General features: G+C 37.1%; 1 protein-coding gene across 2 annotated transcripts; it reads right to left on the minus strand.

Annotated features, from left to right (window-relative positions):
• Window positions 1-1,312: 1,312 nt before the first annotated feature.
• Window positions 1,313-16,512, minus strand: med16 (mediator complex subunit 16). Of its 2 annotated transcripts, none has more exons than XM_079858052.1 (14): window positions 16,045-16,512; window positions 15,729-15,836; window positions 13,996-14,165; window positions 13,485-13,916; window positions 12,157-12,262; window positions 11,325-11,480; window positions 11,026-11,243; window positions 10,735-10,941; window positions 10,448-10,658; window positions 9,414-9,547; window positions 9,114-9,306; window positions 8,811-9,024; window positions 8,415-8,498; window positions 1,313-1,705 (listed from the first exon to the last, which is right to left on the minus strand). In XM_079858052.1, the coding sequence occupies exons 1-14, from the start codon at window positions 16,181-16,183 to the stop codon at window positions 1,579-1,581; spliced, it is 2,499 nt and encodes an 832-aa protein (XP_079714178.1). In that variant the 5' UTR covers window positions 16,184-16,512; the 3' UTR covers window positions 1,313-1,578. The 2 variants fall into 2 exon arrangements, with proteins under 2 accessions (XP_079714178.1, XP_079714177.1); XM_079858051.1 differs by having other exon boundaries at window positions 16,003-16,509.
• Between the last annotated feature and the right edge of the window lie 296 nt (window positions 16,513-16,808).

The raw sequence follows: 16,808 nt of genomic DNA on the forward strand, positions 1-16,808 counted from the left end.
GCCATACCTCTGCTGAGTATCCCGTGCTGGGATGACCTCTTGAATCAGAGCCAAAGCACAGTAGCTGGCTGTCACAGTTCTCCTGTTGATTTCCCATTTATTCCCATGGTCAAATCATCATACTGTCCCTACACTGTAAAAAATTGCCAGGAATTTACAGGATTAAAGAACATTATTTTACAATAAGTAGTCAGAAATTCTACAGTGAAATGAATGCATGCTAGGTCATTTTCTTACGAATTACTGTTCATCAACAGCAAAATGATGCTGATATCACAGCAATATACTGCTCTTTTTTTACTGTATAGTTTTACTGTTTAACCATGACACTGTAAGAAATTATATTGTTTAGTACTGTAATTGTTTTGAAGTGATTAATGTTCCAATTGCTAGGGATCTTGGACCTTGTATATTCATATTCAAATTTGTGATGTAGTCAAGCCAGAAGTGTGACAAATGAAAACATTTGTTTAAACAATGCAAAGCTAGAATATAAAATAAGTTATTTGGATGATTTTAAGTTAGTCTAACTATTCTTAGCATTTTGTTTTAGCATGAAGATTTACCAATATCTTATTTCAAACTCATAACTGTTTGTACATTGATCTTTCACAGTAGCGAAGCAACTGTCTTTGAAAGGTGGGACATCATCTTGAAGCACAAGACATGTTTACTTATAAGCTTCACCTATGCACAATACATCAATACTACAAAACACAACAATGGTGACACTAAACAAATAATAATAATAATATAAAAAGATAAACCCTAAAAGGGTACAAAATATACCAACAACACAAACTGCTAAAAGTGAACCAAAAAGCAGCAGATAAAACCAACAGGAATCAAGAAACTCCACAGCATAATCTATTCATGCCGCACTGCATTCTGGGTACCTTCATAGCAGGCTAAATATGCACTGTAGAAATACTATGATATTCTTTGTTTACAGTCATTTTTTGAGAGTGCAGTTACAAGAGAAGTCATACTGTGAAATTACTGTGAAAGTAATGCAATTATTAACCTGGAATATACTGTAATTTCACTCTATTTTTTTATGTGTACAGTTAAATAGTGCTGTTACTGAAGTGGCTGTCTACACTTAAGTGATCATTCCAATAGTCTGTTGTGGGCAGAATCAGTAGCTAATCAGTATGCTAATTTGTCTGTGAATAATAAGCATGATGGATATTTAACATGACTGTGTTTATCAGGTTTAGCACCACCCTATGGTTGTCAGACGACAGACAATGTTACAATTGGTATTTCTGAAAAGAAGAATTATCGTTTTAAAATGTTCATTAATACAAATCAGAAGGCAAATCTATTTTATTCATTACAAAAATGTTTATTACATACTACAACATTACAAAAAAATAACATGGTTTCATATTTACAACATCAAAAAAATAAGACATTATTCACTCTCTCCAGCAGACATTGTGGCTGGGAGAACGTCTTGTAGGACATGTTTTCAAGAAAATAAAGATTGCTTCGTTGCACAGATCAATATGTTAGTTTACAATGAGAGATTCATGCAGCTTTAACATTTCCTCACATTTCCAGACGGTGCGGTTTTTATGTTAGTGTGGAGGGGATTCTTCTCCAGAGACCTCCACACAGACAGTTCTTGATCCAGCGCTGCTCCCACTGTCTCATGGCGTTGGTTTTATTTGGGGATCTCAGCATGGTGACACAGCCACACCTAAGCAGACCAAAAAGACAAGAGCTCATTAAAGAGTGCTGCTAAATATAGAGTTTGTGAAGGCAGAATCATCATCATATGTGGAGATTAAAGATTTACAGGCACATCAGTTTGTTTACAAGTACTATTATTTTTTGCATCAAAAGTAATTTAATGTAATTGGTCTTTATTATTCCATCAAACTCTTTTTAGAAGTCAGAAGTTCATATATATATTTTCACATATATACATATATATATATATATTTGAAAGTACACTATGTAACTTTTGGCTCTCTAGCGGTTAATAAACAAAAATGCATGCATCTTGTGGAAGAACATCGTTGCCGGAGCTACTTCTCTCTGGTTATGTATATGACGAGTCACACAGGTACTGTGCATTTTAAAATATGGCACAAATGGCCTTTTTAAATATAAAACTGTTATTTTAAATTATAATAAAATTTCACAATATTACATTATTTTTAAAATCAAATAAATGCCACCTTGGTGAGCATAAGAGACTTTCAAAAACATCAACTTCAACATCCAACAACAACTAGCGCATATATATTCATTTCAGAAGACAAAATAACGATATACGTTAATTCACATAATAAAATATTATATGTACAGTTTTGGCCAAAATAGAACACTTGGCATATTTAAGAGGTTTCAATTGTTATTTTCCAAGAGGACAATGACCCTAAACATTCTTCTAACTATTGCCGGAACTGCGACAAAAGGAATCTGCTGGAACATTGAAAATGATGGACTGGCCTCGTCAAAGTCCGGACCTCAACCCCATCGAGCAAATTTGGGGCGCATTGAAAAAAAAAAAAAAAAAAAAAAAAAAGAAAAACACTGCACAGATCTATTGTACATTCAAAGGAAAGCCTTTGGCTTCAGTTGCAGAAGGCATGGGATAACATTAGTGTTGAAGTTCTCAGGAAATATATAGACACTATGCCAGAGAGATGTGCTGTTGTAATTGCAGCAAAAGTTGGACATACCAAATATTAAAGTTAAAAGTGGATAAAAACACGAAGTACGACTCACTTCATCTGATATTTGTTGTGCCCAGAGCAACCATCTGGATGTTTCATGAACATTATGAAATGAAATCATGTAATTCTAATAATTGTGGCCACCATGTGTATAATATAATATAATATAATATAATATAAATCACCTGGTCGTTAGCAGGTCTTAAAATGAGGTAAATACAACCTCAGATGAACAACAACACATGACATCTCGTTGGCCAGAGGAGAACTGGCCTGACTGAGCCTGGTTTCTCCAAGGTTTTTTTTTCTCCATTCTGTCACCTGATGGAGTTTTGGTTCCTTGCCACAGTGACTGTTGCCTTGGCTTTTGGCTTGCTTAGTTGGGGACATTTAATATTCAACAATAATATTGATCTGCCTGCATTGACACCATTATATGAGAACTGAACTGAGCTGGACGGTGACATCACGGTTTTCTCCAGAGCAGCTATATATGTATATAAAACTTCAAAAACTTGCAAGTTTGAACATATATGTGCGCAGGCGTGCAAGTCTTTCTTTACAAATTGACCTCACCAAACTACTTATCTGGCATTAAAAATTCATAATACAGAATTCTTTTCAAGGAATAAACGTTTAAATATGTAATTTTAGAGATCAAAGATGAGTTTTAAGGGAGAAAATTATTGACTACAGGGGGACTTTCACGAGAACAAATTAAGCCAAAATGGAAATGCCATGGGTGACAAATGAGCCACTTTAAGCAGCAATAACTTGAAGGAATCATTTTCTGTATGACAGTATCAGTCTCTAGCATCGTTCTGGAGGAATTTTGGCACGCTCTTCTTTATAATGTTGCTTCAGTTCATTGAGGTTTGTTTGTTTATGCACAGCACTCTTATGGTCCCGCCACAACATTTCAATCAGGGTTGAGATCTGGACATTGACTGGGCCATTGCAACCTTTATTTTCCTGTTGCATGACCCAATATCGGCCAAGATTTTGCGGTCAGACAGATGGCCACACATTTGACTCTAGAATACTTTGGTATACAGAGTTCATGGTCAACTCAATGACTACAAGGTGCCCAGGTCGTATGGCTGCAAAACAAGCAAAAATTATTCCAGAAGGCTTATGGTTTGTTCAGATACAACTTTGCAAACCTAAGTCGTGCTGCTGTGTTCTTTTTAGAGAGAAGAAGCTTTCTCCGTCCCATCTTTTTCTAATTGTACTGTCGTAGGGCGGTTAAGCGCAAAAATCGATCACTTTGCGATAAAAGCATCAAATTTGGTAGGAAGCCTCACAAAGGGGGTCTGATCAGATTTAGGACCGTAGGCGCTTGAAATTTGGCCCCTGGGGGCCATTTTTCAAAATGGCCGCCAAATATGGATTTCGTAATGGGAAAATGGATTAAAAGCTGCCAGAAACATAAAATGCAATAACATATTTCACCATAAATACATGTAATTATGAGCACACTTTCACAAAGAAGGTCTTTAAACTTTAAAATATAAGATATGTTTTAAAATTTGCTCCTGTAATACTAAATATTACTATACATGGGTTAATGAATTATCTGTAAATTCATGTTATGTAATCAAAATTAGACATCACAGTGACAAGTGATTAAGAGCTGATCTTTGTCTGGTCTCTACCAAACCAATTCACCAATGGTGATACAAAAAGGTTTTTAAACAGCTGACATGGAAAGAGACATGCAAGCTAATCCACCAGGTCTACTACTAACATAGAAGGCATGTGCTAATACCTTAAAAAAATATTGGCTACTCTATTTCACTTAACTGGCACAAAAAAGATTAAATCGACTGACTAATTGTGGTAATCATGCTAATCGTGCTAATTTACGTTTTTCTTGTGAGGAAAACTCGGTCTACAATGTGATGTGTAGGCCTACCTACTAAACCACTTGCAAATAATCCAGCAGGACTCAACAGTTCTTGCAATTAATATTTCTAGTCAAGGTCAGAGCATTTGGAGAGCAAAGAATTGACTGAGATTAGCTTTGGGTGGTAGCCTGGTTAAAACCAGACCATTCTCAGTAACTGAGTTATGGTTTGGCAAAGCTTCTTTAATAACTCATTTCTAAAGGGGCGTCACCAACGGACGTCGCTCAAATGCCTCTGGGCGCAATTGGATAGACCTAAAACCAATCAGAGCGATCGTCATCGTGTAAAGCCATATTCTGCATCCCAATTCGCCTAAGTTACACTACGCCATAAAAGTATGTACTCTTTTTGTGAAGAAAAGGTATTTACTTTTGAATGTGTAGCAAAAAAGTAGGCAAGCTTTGGGACACACTACTTCGTCATCTTTATCGGACGGATCTGTCGCGTGCATCCTGTCACGTAAACTGCCCTGTCAATCATCTTGTCACAGTTAAAATCCTCTATTAAATCTAATTGAATTTCCTACCGTTTCGGAGAGAAATGTAGTAGCACGTTCATCTGCCAGTGGGTCTTTCATGGAGACTGTCCTCATGTGTTTGCAATTTGAATATAATAATGCATTTAAAAGTTGGTGCGCTTCACCAACGGAGTGGACGTCGCTCAAATGCCTCTGGGCGCAATTGGATAGACCTAAAACCAATCAGAGCGATCGTCATGTGTAAAGCCCGCCTCAACGTTTCTGATTGGTGCCGCGATTTCAACGTCATGGAAATGGACTTGAATGAGCTCTTTGCCAGACTACTTGCAGAGCAAATCTAAATTTGCCAGAAGTTGTCTGGGTTTTCCCAGGCTATTTGGGTGGTATAAACTAGCCGTACAAGAGCACAGATTTACAATGAAATAAATAGGATGAATTGCAGCTAGTTTAGATCAGTGATTCCCAATCCCCGGTCCCCGGACCGGTGCCGGTCCGTGGACCCGTTAGTACCGGGCCTTGAAATATTCCCAGAATAATGTTTCTTTTTTTTTCTTTTTTCTTTTTTTATAATAATAATAATTGTCTTTTTTAAATGCTTTTTAAGTGCTATGACGTCATGTTATTCAATCCAAAACCTAAACAATAAATAGATTAAAATGTGTTTCTTTGAGCGCCTTGCGATTGCTTAGCAACGCGTCATAGCTGAACGGACTGCAAAAAAGCGCGCTGCACCTGAAGTGACAGGGAAGTAGAGAGATGAGCGGGCCGCCATATATTTTTTTCAATGGCTAATTTCATTGCGGACAGTTCTGTTAAAAGGAAAGGCGATGACCAACTCGAAAATAGAGAGAGAGAGAGAGAGAGAGAGAGAGAGAGAGAGAGAGAGAGAGAGAGAGAGAGAGAGAGAGAGAGAGAGAGAAAAGTCAAGCTTCATAAATACAATACCTCATACATTAGGTATGGATTTACGACAACAGGCGATTCCGTGGCGCCAAATCCGTTGTGTATTATTTGTGGTGAAAAACTGTAAGCTGGTTTTCGTTCATATTTGTGAAGCAGACCTTTTTAAATTTCGTTTTATTGTATCCTGGAATTTGTGTGCATTGTTTTGGATGCATATGTTTTTTATGGATGCTCAGGAAGAAAAGCTTGTCTCGTGCACAGCTACAAATATAGTAATATCAATAAGCAGTTCATGCTCACATTAAAATAGTTTTGTTCTCATTGGTCTGATCTGATATTTTTTGTTAAAGGTTAAAGCTTAATCTCTAATTTTATACTTTTAAAAATGATTGGCTGAAATCACTAAGTTATGTGTTTGCTATTGTATTCTGAAACTGACTGTTGAAACTGGCTCTTATTTTCATACAATTAGCCTTTGTTGTCACCTGTTGGTGTGTGAAAACACTAAGTTGCTGTTGAAGTGATTGTCTTTAGTGGTTCTGGAGAGATTTGACAGGTGAAATGGACTGGTATTTTCATACTATTTGCCATTACTGCCACCTGCTAGTGAGTGAGTGCTGTGTGAGTTGCTTTTGAAGTAGACCTAATTGTATGGCAGAAAAGGGAAACATTTTGTGAACTGGTCTGAAAGTTTAAAAAGATTGGTATATTCATACAAGTAGCCTTTGTTGCCACCTAGTTCATTATATGCAAATAAATGATAGGTTGTTACTGTTTTACACAGTGATATGTTCCAAACGATGCATCTTAAAATTGACAACTGGTCCCTGGAATTTTTTTTATGAATATGCTGGTCCCTGGCACAAAAAAGGTTGGGAACCCCTGGTTTAGATAACCAGCCTAAATGAAATTCTGTGGAAATGCACACCTACTTTATTTCACAGAATCCTAACTCTAAATTCCTGCAGACTAAAATCTATTTTATGTTATATTTGCCTGTCTGAGTTATGTTTGCTTACTTGCAGTATTAGCCTACACTATTTTTACTGAGTAACAGTGAGAAACACATTCAACTGACTTTGCCTTTATCTAACTTGTAGTCAAGAGTAAAACATCCCACCAATTCCCTAGATTTTAAAGAGAATAATATTTAACCACCACAAGTGGAACCTACTGACTGAATAAGGAGGAGTCACTGACAAACTACCAAGTAAAAATTATGCGTATTAGTATATGCACACAATTTAATATTAAATATTTAAATATACATTTAAAAAGTACATAATTTTTGATAGATATCATAACCTCTTTTCCTTTTTGTTTAAAAATGAACTAGACTGATTAATGATCAAATGTGCAACTTTTTAAATTGTCAATTTCTGTTATCTATCCATTATGACATTATGAAATCCATTTTTGGTGGCCATTTTTTTTTTAAACATATCTTATATTTTAAAGTTTAAAGACCTTCTATGTGAAAGTGTGCTCATATTTACATGTATTTATGGTGAAATGTGTTATTGCATTTTATGTTTCTGGCAGCTTTCAATTCATTTTCCCATTACGAAATCCATATTTGGCGGCCATTTTGAAAAATGGTCCCCAGGGGCCAAATTTTGAGCGCCTACGGTCCTAAATCTGATCAGACCCCCTTTGTGCGCCTTCATACCAAATTTCATGCTTTTATCACTAAGTGATCGATTCTGGTGAAAATCTGCGCTTAGCCGCCCCACTAACTGCCATGAACTTTAACATTGAACATGTTAACTGAGGCCTGTAGAGTCTGAGGTGTAGTTCTTGGGTGTTTAGCGATTTCTCTAAGCATTGCTCGGTCTGACCTTGGGGTGAATTTGCTGGGACGTTGACGCCCTGGGAAGATTGGCAACTGTCTTGAATGTTTCCCACTTGTGAACAATCTTACTTACTGTAGAATGATTCAAATTATTTGGAAATGGCCGTGTAACCCTTCTCAGATTGATGGCAGCAACACTTGCTTCTCTGAGATCATTGTTGATGTCGTTCCTCCTTGGGATTATGTTAACACACACCTGAATGCTCCAGACCAGCAAACTTCTGCTTTTATAGAGGTGATCACACTTGCTGATAATCAATTAATCAAAGACATTTGATTAGCAGCGCCTGACCGCTGCTATTGTGTATCCATCGACAGACACATGCATTAGCAGAACTTTGTCTGATTTGAGGTTTTACACGTTGTTATTTTCAATAAACCTTATTATAGATGCATGCCGAACGGTATGGTACGTTTTTTACCGTCAACCGTTACACCCCTAATATATATATATATGTGTGTGTGTGTGTGTGTGTATAGAATTTATCCTTTTTTTTTTTTTCAAAAATACATTTTAAAGGCTTTATAAACTAATTTGTTTATAACATTAACATTTCACTTGAGGAATACTTCTAAAGTGATACCTGGTGCAAGCTTTGCTGTCCTCTGTTGGAGAGATTCCCAAATGTAAACATCTCAGATGGTCCATCTTCTGAGATGCTGGAATCCTGAAACAACACCATCAAAACATAAATGCATTAACCACTGGCAACAATTAAACCTTTTTATTAGACAATTATCTGTCAATTTAGTTCCTCAGAAATAGCGCAACAAGACTATAGCGCAACAAGTCATATGGACAACTTTTATGCTGCTTTTTTATTAATTTTGGAACTTGGTTGTCCAGTCTTTATTAACTTTGATTATATTTGAAAAGTGGACAAGATATTCTTCAAATTATGCATCTTTTGTGTACTGAGTAAATGATTCTAGAATCTTTTTTGGTGAACTGTCCCTTTAAGAAACCTATAATCGCTCACCTGAACACCTCCACCTGTGCGTTGGGGTTGACCCCAGGCAGGGTGTATGGTTTGCCAAACTGAAGTCTGAGCGGGTGTTTGCTCTGGATCTTAGTGATGACACCATCATTGATGGGCAGCCAGTCCATGCTGGGTACTAGGAGCTGACTGGGCAGCAGACAGCACTCATCAATCAACGTCTCATCGGGGTCCTGTGGGTGACTCTCATCTCGAGCTATCAACCAAAAGAAAACAGCAAAATAGAGTACTTTTTTTCACTGAACTGAAATTTTGGCCCAAAGAGTGGCGGAGGGTCTAACTCACAGCAGAGCCAGAGTTTGGTGAGCAGGCGGAAGAGCAGAAACATGCTGTCCTGGTTGTCAGATGTGGCCGTGTAGATGGGCAAACAGCCTGGTTTCAGCAGGCCCCAAATACGGATCATGACCAGCATCTCTCTGAGCATGCCCAGAGACGCACCATCCCGCAGGAACCCAAACCCTGGACGCACAATGGAGCCCTGAAAAGATATTCAAGCATGACAGCATCATGTAAAACTCAAAATTGGCAGGATAATTTGGCAGAAATTGGCAGTACTCTTAGTAAAGGTCATCCAGTTGATCTCACCTGGTTGGGCAGGTTGGCCAGCAGGTAAAGAACAAAGTCTCCGACCCACTGAATGAGCTGCTGGAGAGATTGGAGAGGGGGTCCGTCCAGAACAAACTCCTCAGTCTTAAGGTTGATCATCACTTTATCAATGTCTGAACACATTAACCGATCAAAAATCTCCATTAGTGTCAAAACAACAACAAAAGTGGGAAGATGGGAGAATGGAAGTATGGATGCTCTGATGTAGACCTGTATTATCTGTCATACAAATAATTGCGACAAACGATTTTATTCTATTTTGTTCATGTCACTTACAGTGTAATGGTGTGTTTAGTGGGAAAATCTTGCTGAACAATTTGCAGCCACCTTGCTCCGAACAAAGTGACTTGAACGCACCTTCTGTCGTAATTACAACTTCCCAAATCCCTGAACTTCCCTGACGGCCTAGAGCTCACATCACTTAAAACGTCTAAACAAATTTTCAAATAGGTGCTATGTTTATTTATCAATTGCATATTTGAGGTCTAAACAACTACATGCACACCTAAAAAAAAAGAAATTATTTGTAATATTATAGTAGGTTTTCTCCTCTGCCATTTATCTGGCAGAAACAGACGGAGTCATACAAATTGTGAAACGGTTCTCTACTAATGACTGAAAAAGGCTCTCAGCCAATCAGATTCGAGAACCAAAATATAATAATATAAAATAATAGAATATATAAACCCACAAGCCTTCAATTCGCATGAAGGAAGACCTTTGACTTTGTGTACACCAATATTTTTTTTACATTTTCATTCATCTTTATTCTCCACCAGATTAGTTCCCTGCTTCTCCCTACCAAACCGGAAAACGAGATACGAGATTGTGCACTTCTTTAAGCACTTAAATTTCCCATATTTGTATGTCAAAATGTGATTGCAATTTAAACTGCACAATTATCACGGTTATCTCAAATAATTAGAGATTAGATCAAATAACCAAAATCAGACGATTAATCAATAATCACAACAGGCCTACACTGAAGCATTTTCTGGGTGGTGGGTTATTACCAATGTCAGTGTTTTTGGCACAGATCTCAGACAGTCTGTCTCCGGGACTCTTGTCGGGGGTGTTGAGCACATGAGGTCTCAGTAAAGACTTCAGCGTGGAGCTGATGGCAATAAGGAGCAGTTTAGCATGGAAGTCACAGGCTCTTGCTGCAGTGGCAGAGGACAGCTTACACAGAGATGCCTTCACTGCCACTATACGGGTGGACAAAACCTTAAAGAGAGGAATCACAAGAAAGTCAATTGATAAGTCATGAAGTGGAAGTTTCTATAATAACAGGTTGGTCTACCTGCTGCAGTGCTTGGTTTTGTCTCATGTACTCCTCATGAAGTTTCTCCAGAAGGTTATGCACCATGCCGGGCTGCGCGTGCAGCAGCACGTCCCACCAGTCATATCCCGTCACCATGCAGTACTCAAGGAGGAACAGCAGGTGGCGCAGGAGCGTGTTCATGTCCAACATTTGACCCATAGATGGGGACACTCGAAGCATGTGCAACTGAAACCATAGGAGGGGAAACATAAGATCTGAGGGTGCTTCTGTCATCGCTAGGTGTCATGATACGTCATGCCTTGGTCATACCTTGCCGTGATTGTCCACGCCCACCAGAGCCAGAGATGTCCAGGAGAACTGAAGGGCTTTGAAGTGCAGCATCGGGCCACCAGTCCTCTGGCGTTTAATGGCGGGTTCTTCTCCAACACGCTGGGAGGAACCAGAGGAACCGTAGAACACTCCCATGGTGTGCAGGGAAAGGCGATGGAGAATTTGGATACTGCCGTCATGGAATGCCAGGGCAAGACCTGCGGACAACGAAATAATAATCAATCTGAGCCATCAAAGCTACGTTCTTTGAAGTAAGAGAAAGGATACAAAGGCTGTACCAAGGCCTGGGAAGAACTTGGTGTCTGAGGCGACTTTGAGATCGGTGTTCGAGATGGAGATGGGAAGTTTAGGCAGAGCGACAGCAGATACACGGTCCAGATCGTTAGTCGCTGAGAGAATACGCCACTTCAGAATCATTGGCTGCTTTTCACCTACTAAAAATGTTGAGAAAACAAACGACAATGGGTTGACGTCTGATGACACCAGCAACTTAAGTTTCAATCCAGTGATCTAATAAACACACACACACACTCACACACGCATATACTACTGCAGCTCAGGGGATTTGTTGTGCCCAGCAGTAAAACAAGAAGACATAAACTTTATTTTATTCCACATGCTCTTAAATTGTTTTATAATAACGTACAGGTTTGATTGTATGAAGCCTGATGTATTTCAGGTGTTTCTGTGTAAGTTTTACTCCACCTGTTTTTTTGTTGTTGTTTTAAATTAGGTACATATGGTTGTCTTGAGCATTTGTTATGTTTGATACATTTCAGGGTTTTGTTCTATAATATCCTGCCTTGTCAAACTCTAAATAAAACTAACATATATTTGAAATCAACCCACACAAACATTTTCAAACAGCAGTAAAGAAATGAACAGACTTTGTACATGTATTGAGAGGGTCCCTTATCGCGCTAAAAACCCGCTACACATGAGCCAACACTAGCTGACTCTGCAGTGGGCGTGTGTGTTTAGTAAAGTCATGATGACTGATTAAATGCCTTTAAAAACATTGAATTATAGTAATGTTTACATTTTAAAAGTAAAACATCAGTGTAATACTGAAACAAAACTCTTTTCCAAAAATGGATTTATGTAACTTACCCACAGGTGATCGATGTTGAAAGATATTATTAACTGGGAGACCCTCCTTCCGCAAGGACCAGCACTCTACAATGCTGCCCATCTGACTGGACGCACAGAGCAGCACCTTCAGAAACACAGCAATCACAAAAAACATGTTAAGATATAATAACCAGAAAACAGCATGGAAATCAACATTCAATTTCTGCCCAGCATTATCAGCCAAGAATTCTACTAAATCTACACTATATTAAGAAATTATATTATATACACTGCCGTTCAAAGGTTTTGGATGGTAAGATTTTTTATGTTTTTAAAAGAAGTCTCTTCTGCTCACCAAGGCTGTATTTATTTGATTAAATATACAACAACAACAACAACAACAAAAACAGTAATATTGTTAATATTGTGACAATTTAAAATAACTTTTCTATTTTAATATATTTTAAAATGTAATTATTCCTGTGATCAAAACTGAATTTTCAGCATCATTACTCCAGTCTTCAGTGTCACATGATCCTTCAGAAATCAGTCTAATATGCCGATTTGATGCTCAAAAAACATTCATTATTATTATCAATGTTGAAAACAGTTGTGTACATTTTTTTTCAGTATTCTTTGATGAATAAAAAGTTCAAAAGAACAGCATTTATTTGAAATACAATCTTTTGTAACATTATAAATGTCTTTACTTTTGATCAATTTAATTCATCCTTGATAAATACAAGTATTGATTTCTTTTAATTCTTTTCCCCAAAAAAATAAAATAACAATTCTTACTGACCCCAAACATTTGAACGGTAGTGTTTAATGTTACAAAAGCTTTCGATTTCAGACAAATGCTGTTCTTTTGAACTTTCTATTCATCAAAGAATCCTGAAATAAAAATGTAAATAACTTTTTCAACATTGATAATAATGAGAAATGTTTCTTGAGCATCAAATCATCATATTAGACTGATTTCTGAAGGATCATGTGACACTGAAGACTGGAGTAATCACAGGAATAAATTACACTTTACTATATAATATTCACATAGAAAACAGCTGTTTTAAATTGTAATCATATTTCACAATATTTGATCAAATAAATGCAGCCTTGATGAGCAGAAGAGACTTCTTTTAAAAACAAAAAAAATCATACCGAACGACATAAACAAAACGGCAGTGTACACTACCATTCAAAAGTTTGGGGTCATAAGATTTAGTTTGAAAGAAATGAATGCTGAAAATGAAAATAATCATTTCTATTCATTTTAATATTTACATCTTTAACATATAAAAATGAATAACTAATTAATGCTACAAGTAATTTTAGGTATGAATTGAAAGATGAATTTTCTGACGTACCTGTTCCGAGTTTTCACGTGTCAGGAATTTAAGGTGTGTGACGGCGGGGTACTTGTCCCTCCGCACCGGGTCAGTGGTGCAGCGCATGAATAGCGAGGGCAGTAGCTCAGTGTCAATGCGGCACTTCTCATTCACTACGCTCACGCACACTTTATAGAACTGCACTGGAGAAGAACTGCTGCCATCGGTGGCCGCCACCACGATATTCCCACCGCCCGTGAAGGCGATGTCAGCCAGGGCCACGCGACCCCTCAGCCTGCACAGGCTCTCGCTGGCCGTCAGAAGAGTCCCGTTTGGCTTTAACAATGACACTGTCACCAGACCGCTTACTGTCACTGCTAGCCAACCCTCCATGGGTTTCCCGCCAAACAACGTGAGGGAGGGGGAGAACTTAACCCGGGAAAACTTCTCTCCAAAGTTCGTAGAGCCAGACTGAAGAGCAACAAAGACATCATGGTGTTAGTTTGGTTTTTTAACCCTTAGTTGGTAGGCGGTAATGAGGTTTCCTTGCCTTTTCAACATGCAGGGCGAGTTTGACGCCATTGTGTAACCATGAGAGGGACACGATCGGGTCTCCGTCCACTGAGCTGCTCTGTGTGCACTCCCAGCTGTTCACCAGGTGCTCCGTCATCCCCCAACACTTAATATGACCATCCCCATCAGCAGACAACAGCTTCGAGCCTGGCGGACCACAACACACACAAACAAATGGTGATAATGATGAGGACATTTTTAAATCTATAGGCGAGTCTCAAGAAACCTTTCAAGAACATGTCTGGCTTACAGTTAACTCTAAGTTTAAAATAAAAATAAAAAAATATATATATATATAATTGTATTTATTATCATAATAATAAATAAATATCATAATGTCAAAAATAAAGCTTATTTCTTGCATTGTGACATGACAATACAGCATATTATGTATTGATTTAATTATGTCAATATAAATTTACATACTTTTTATTGAGATATATATATATGTATGTGAATTTTCTATATATATATATATATATATATACTCTATTTTACTAATAGTATTAATTAGCTTTAATTTTTTCTTTTCATTAAATGTTTTAATTTTTCTTTTGTTATTTTTATGAGGGTTTTAAAATTAATTTTACTATTTAGTTTTTTCGGTTTTAGTTCATTATTTCCAGTTAGTCATTTTAGTGCTTATTTAAGTTAGTTCAATTGGCAAGGAAACTTTTCTAATTTTCATTTTTCATCTAATATTTGGTTTTAGCTTTGTTTCAATTAACAAGTAAAGTCAAGTCACCTTTATTTATAAAGCGCTTTTCACAATATAGATTGTTTCGAAAGCAGCTTTCAGTGACAATAGGAAATGAATGCAACAAAGATTGTTTTGGCTGTACATCAGCTCTAGGAGAAATGCATTGTCCAGTTTAAGTAAGTTCAGCGTTGATTCATTTCTGTTGTAAAAATCATTAGTTATTAATTTAGGGGCCATTTACACTACACCTTTTTCAACTGAAAACAGAAAACTTTGAATGCGTTCTGGCCGTTCATTTACACGACAACTGCGTTTTGGTGGCCTGAGAACGCAAACTTTGAAGTAGGTTTCAAAGTGCAAGTTTTTGAAAACAAGGTTTTGATATACTTCTATTTTTAGTATATTGTTGTTGTGTAAACATCCTTAGTTCATTTATCGTTACAGCAGCTCTGGAGAAAACAGTGATGTCATCGTCCAGCTCAGTTCACTTCCCATACAAACATTTTGTAATAGTTTTAGTTAATGATTATAACCCTGATTTGCAGTATTTTGGATCTACGTTTTACATTTTCCCTCCCCAGATGATAAATTATGAAATAATTATATGAATAAAAAATGAAATGTTATTTTTCTCCTCATTTGTAAGTTGCTTTGGATAAAAGCTTCTGCTAAATGATTAAATGTTTAAATTATTTATACATTACAGTAGCATCTATTGTTCTGTCTCTAATTTATGCTGATTTAACTAAAATTATCACATAAAATTACTACATCACAAAAATGAGAATACCCATTTAGAATAAGGAGAACTGAACACTTCAGCGCCGGTGAACACGTCATCAAAGATGCAAGAGGGAGAGGAAGATACTTTGATTAAAGATTACAAGGGCACATGAAAAAAATAATAAAACATATATATCCTATTTCTCATTTTAATTGTAATTATTACCTGGACATGTTCCAGAGATTTCACAAATTTCATGATCCATAAATGAATCATGATGACTGACCTGACTGGTCCCATTCCAGGCAGGAAATGACCTCAGTGTGACCAGAGTTGATTGAGTACACATCCCAGGGGTGATCAGTGTCAATGATGTGTATCATATGACTCAGATCTACAGCAGAAAAAGACACCCGTTCATAAATCAGTTATCCTCTCATTATTGTTGTTGTTGGTAGTAACGTTACAGCATCTCATCAAAAACACTGATGCTCTGGGCATCTCCAATTCAGAAACAATTAAAAGTGTATGCTTTTCCACATCACTCATTTATAACTCACCAACGGGTCTGATAATATTGGTAATAAAGGCATTGTCCAGACCTTTGTCATCCTCCTCATTCTTCAGATCAGTGGTGAAGGCGATGAGGTTTCTACATGACCAGGCGCACACCAGAGGGATTGAGGGACAGTGGTTGCTCTTGGGTCTCTTCTCCCACTCGCAAACATATGCGATCTCCATTATATAATGAATTAAACTGAAGGTCAACAGCACATATAACGTTACTGAATACCTTTAAATATATAAACAATCACTGTGTGAGTCAATAAAAGCAAACACTTAAGTTAGCATCCCTGCTAGTGTACAGAAAGAAACAGAACAGAACGCAGGAAATCCTGCTTGAAACTCCTGCTTTTAAGATAGAAAATAGAGAAATGTGTTAAAGTATAATTGCCATGTCATTACGAAAACTATTTTATTTCTAATACTTTTATCGGCATTTTAAAGCGGCACATCACCGAGCGTCTATGTTCGTCTATTTTTTCCGCGTTTAGAGACTCAACTACGACGTGCTGCCCCCTATTGGACTGGAGGAAGTATTCTTTCTTTCTTTCTTTCTTTCTTTCTTTCTTTTTTCTACGAAATACTTTTCGTTCCTTTCCTTCTATTTTCGTTTAATATTTAAATTAAGATTTTTTTTTTTTTTTTTTAATAACATTTATTTTCGGTGTCATTCTTAAATTATTTAAAGTGGACTTAATGTAAACGTATCTTTATTTTCTTCTTTATTCTGCCATTGTAAAATAAATATCTTATGTTGGTTTTTTTACCTTTACAGTCTATGGTTTTTACCTGTAGTCATCCC

The sequence above is a fragment of the Squalius cephalus genome (genome assembly GCF_949319135.1).
Source record: "Squalius cephalus genome assembly, chromosome: 22".
In the NCBI taxonomy this organism is placed as follows: Eukaryota; Metazoa; Chordata; class Actinopteri; order Cypriniformes; family Leuciscidae; genus Squalius; species Squalius cephalus.

Bases quoted from the DNA above. Each gene is read 5' to 3' on its own strand.
- med16 (XM_079858051.1), bottom strand. From the start codon at position 16,183: ATGGAGATCGCATATGTTTGCGAGTGGGAGAAGAGACCCAAGAGCAAC. The intron at 10,942-11,025 runs GTATGACCAAGG...CTATGGTTTCAG, and splicing joins GCGTGGACAATCACGGCAAG to TTGCACATGCTTCGAGTGTC. The intron at 10,659-10,734 runs GTAGACCAACCT...CCTCTCTTTAAG, and splicing joins AAAACCAAGCACTGCAGCAG to GTTTTGTCCACCCGTATAGT.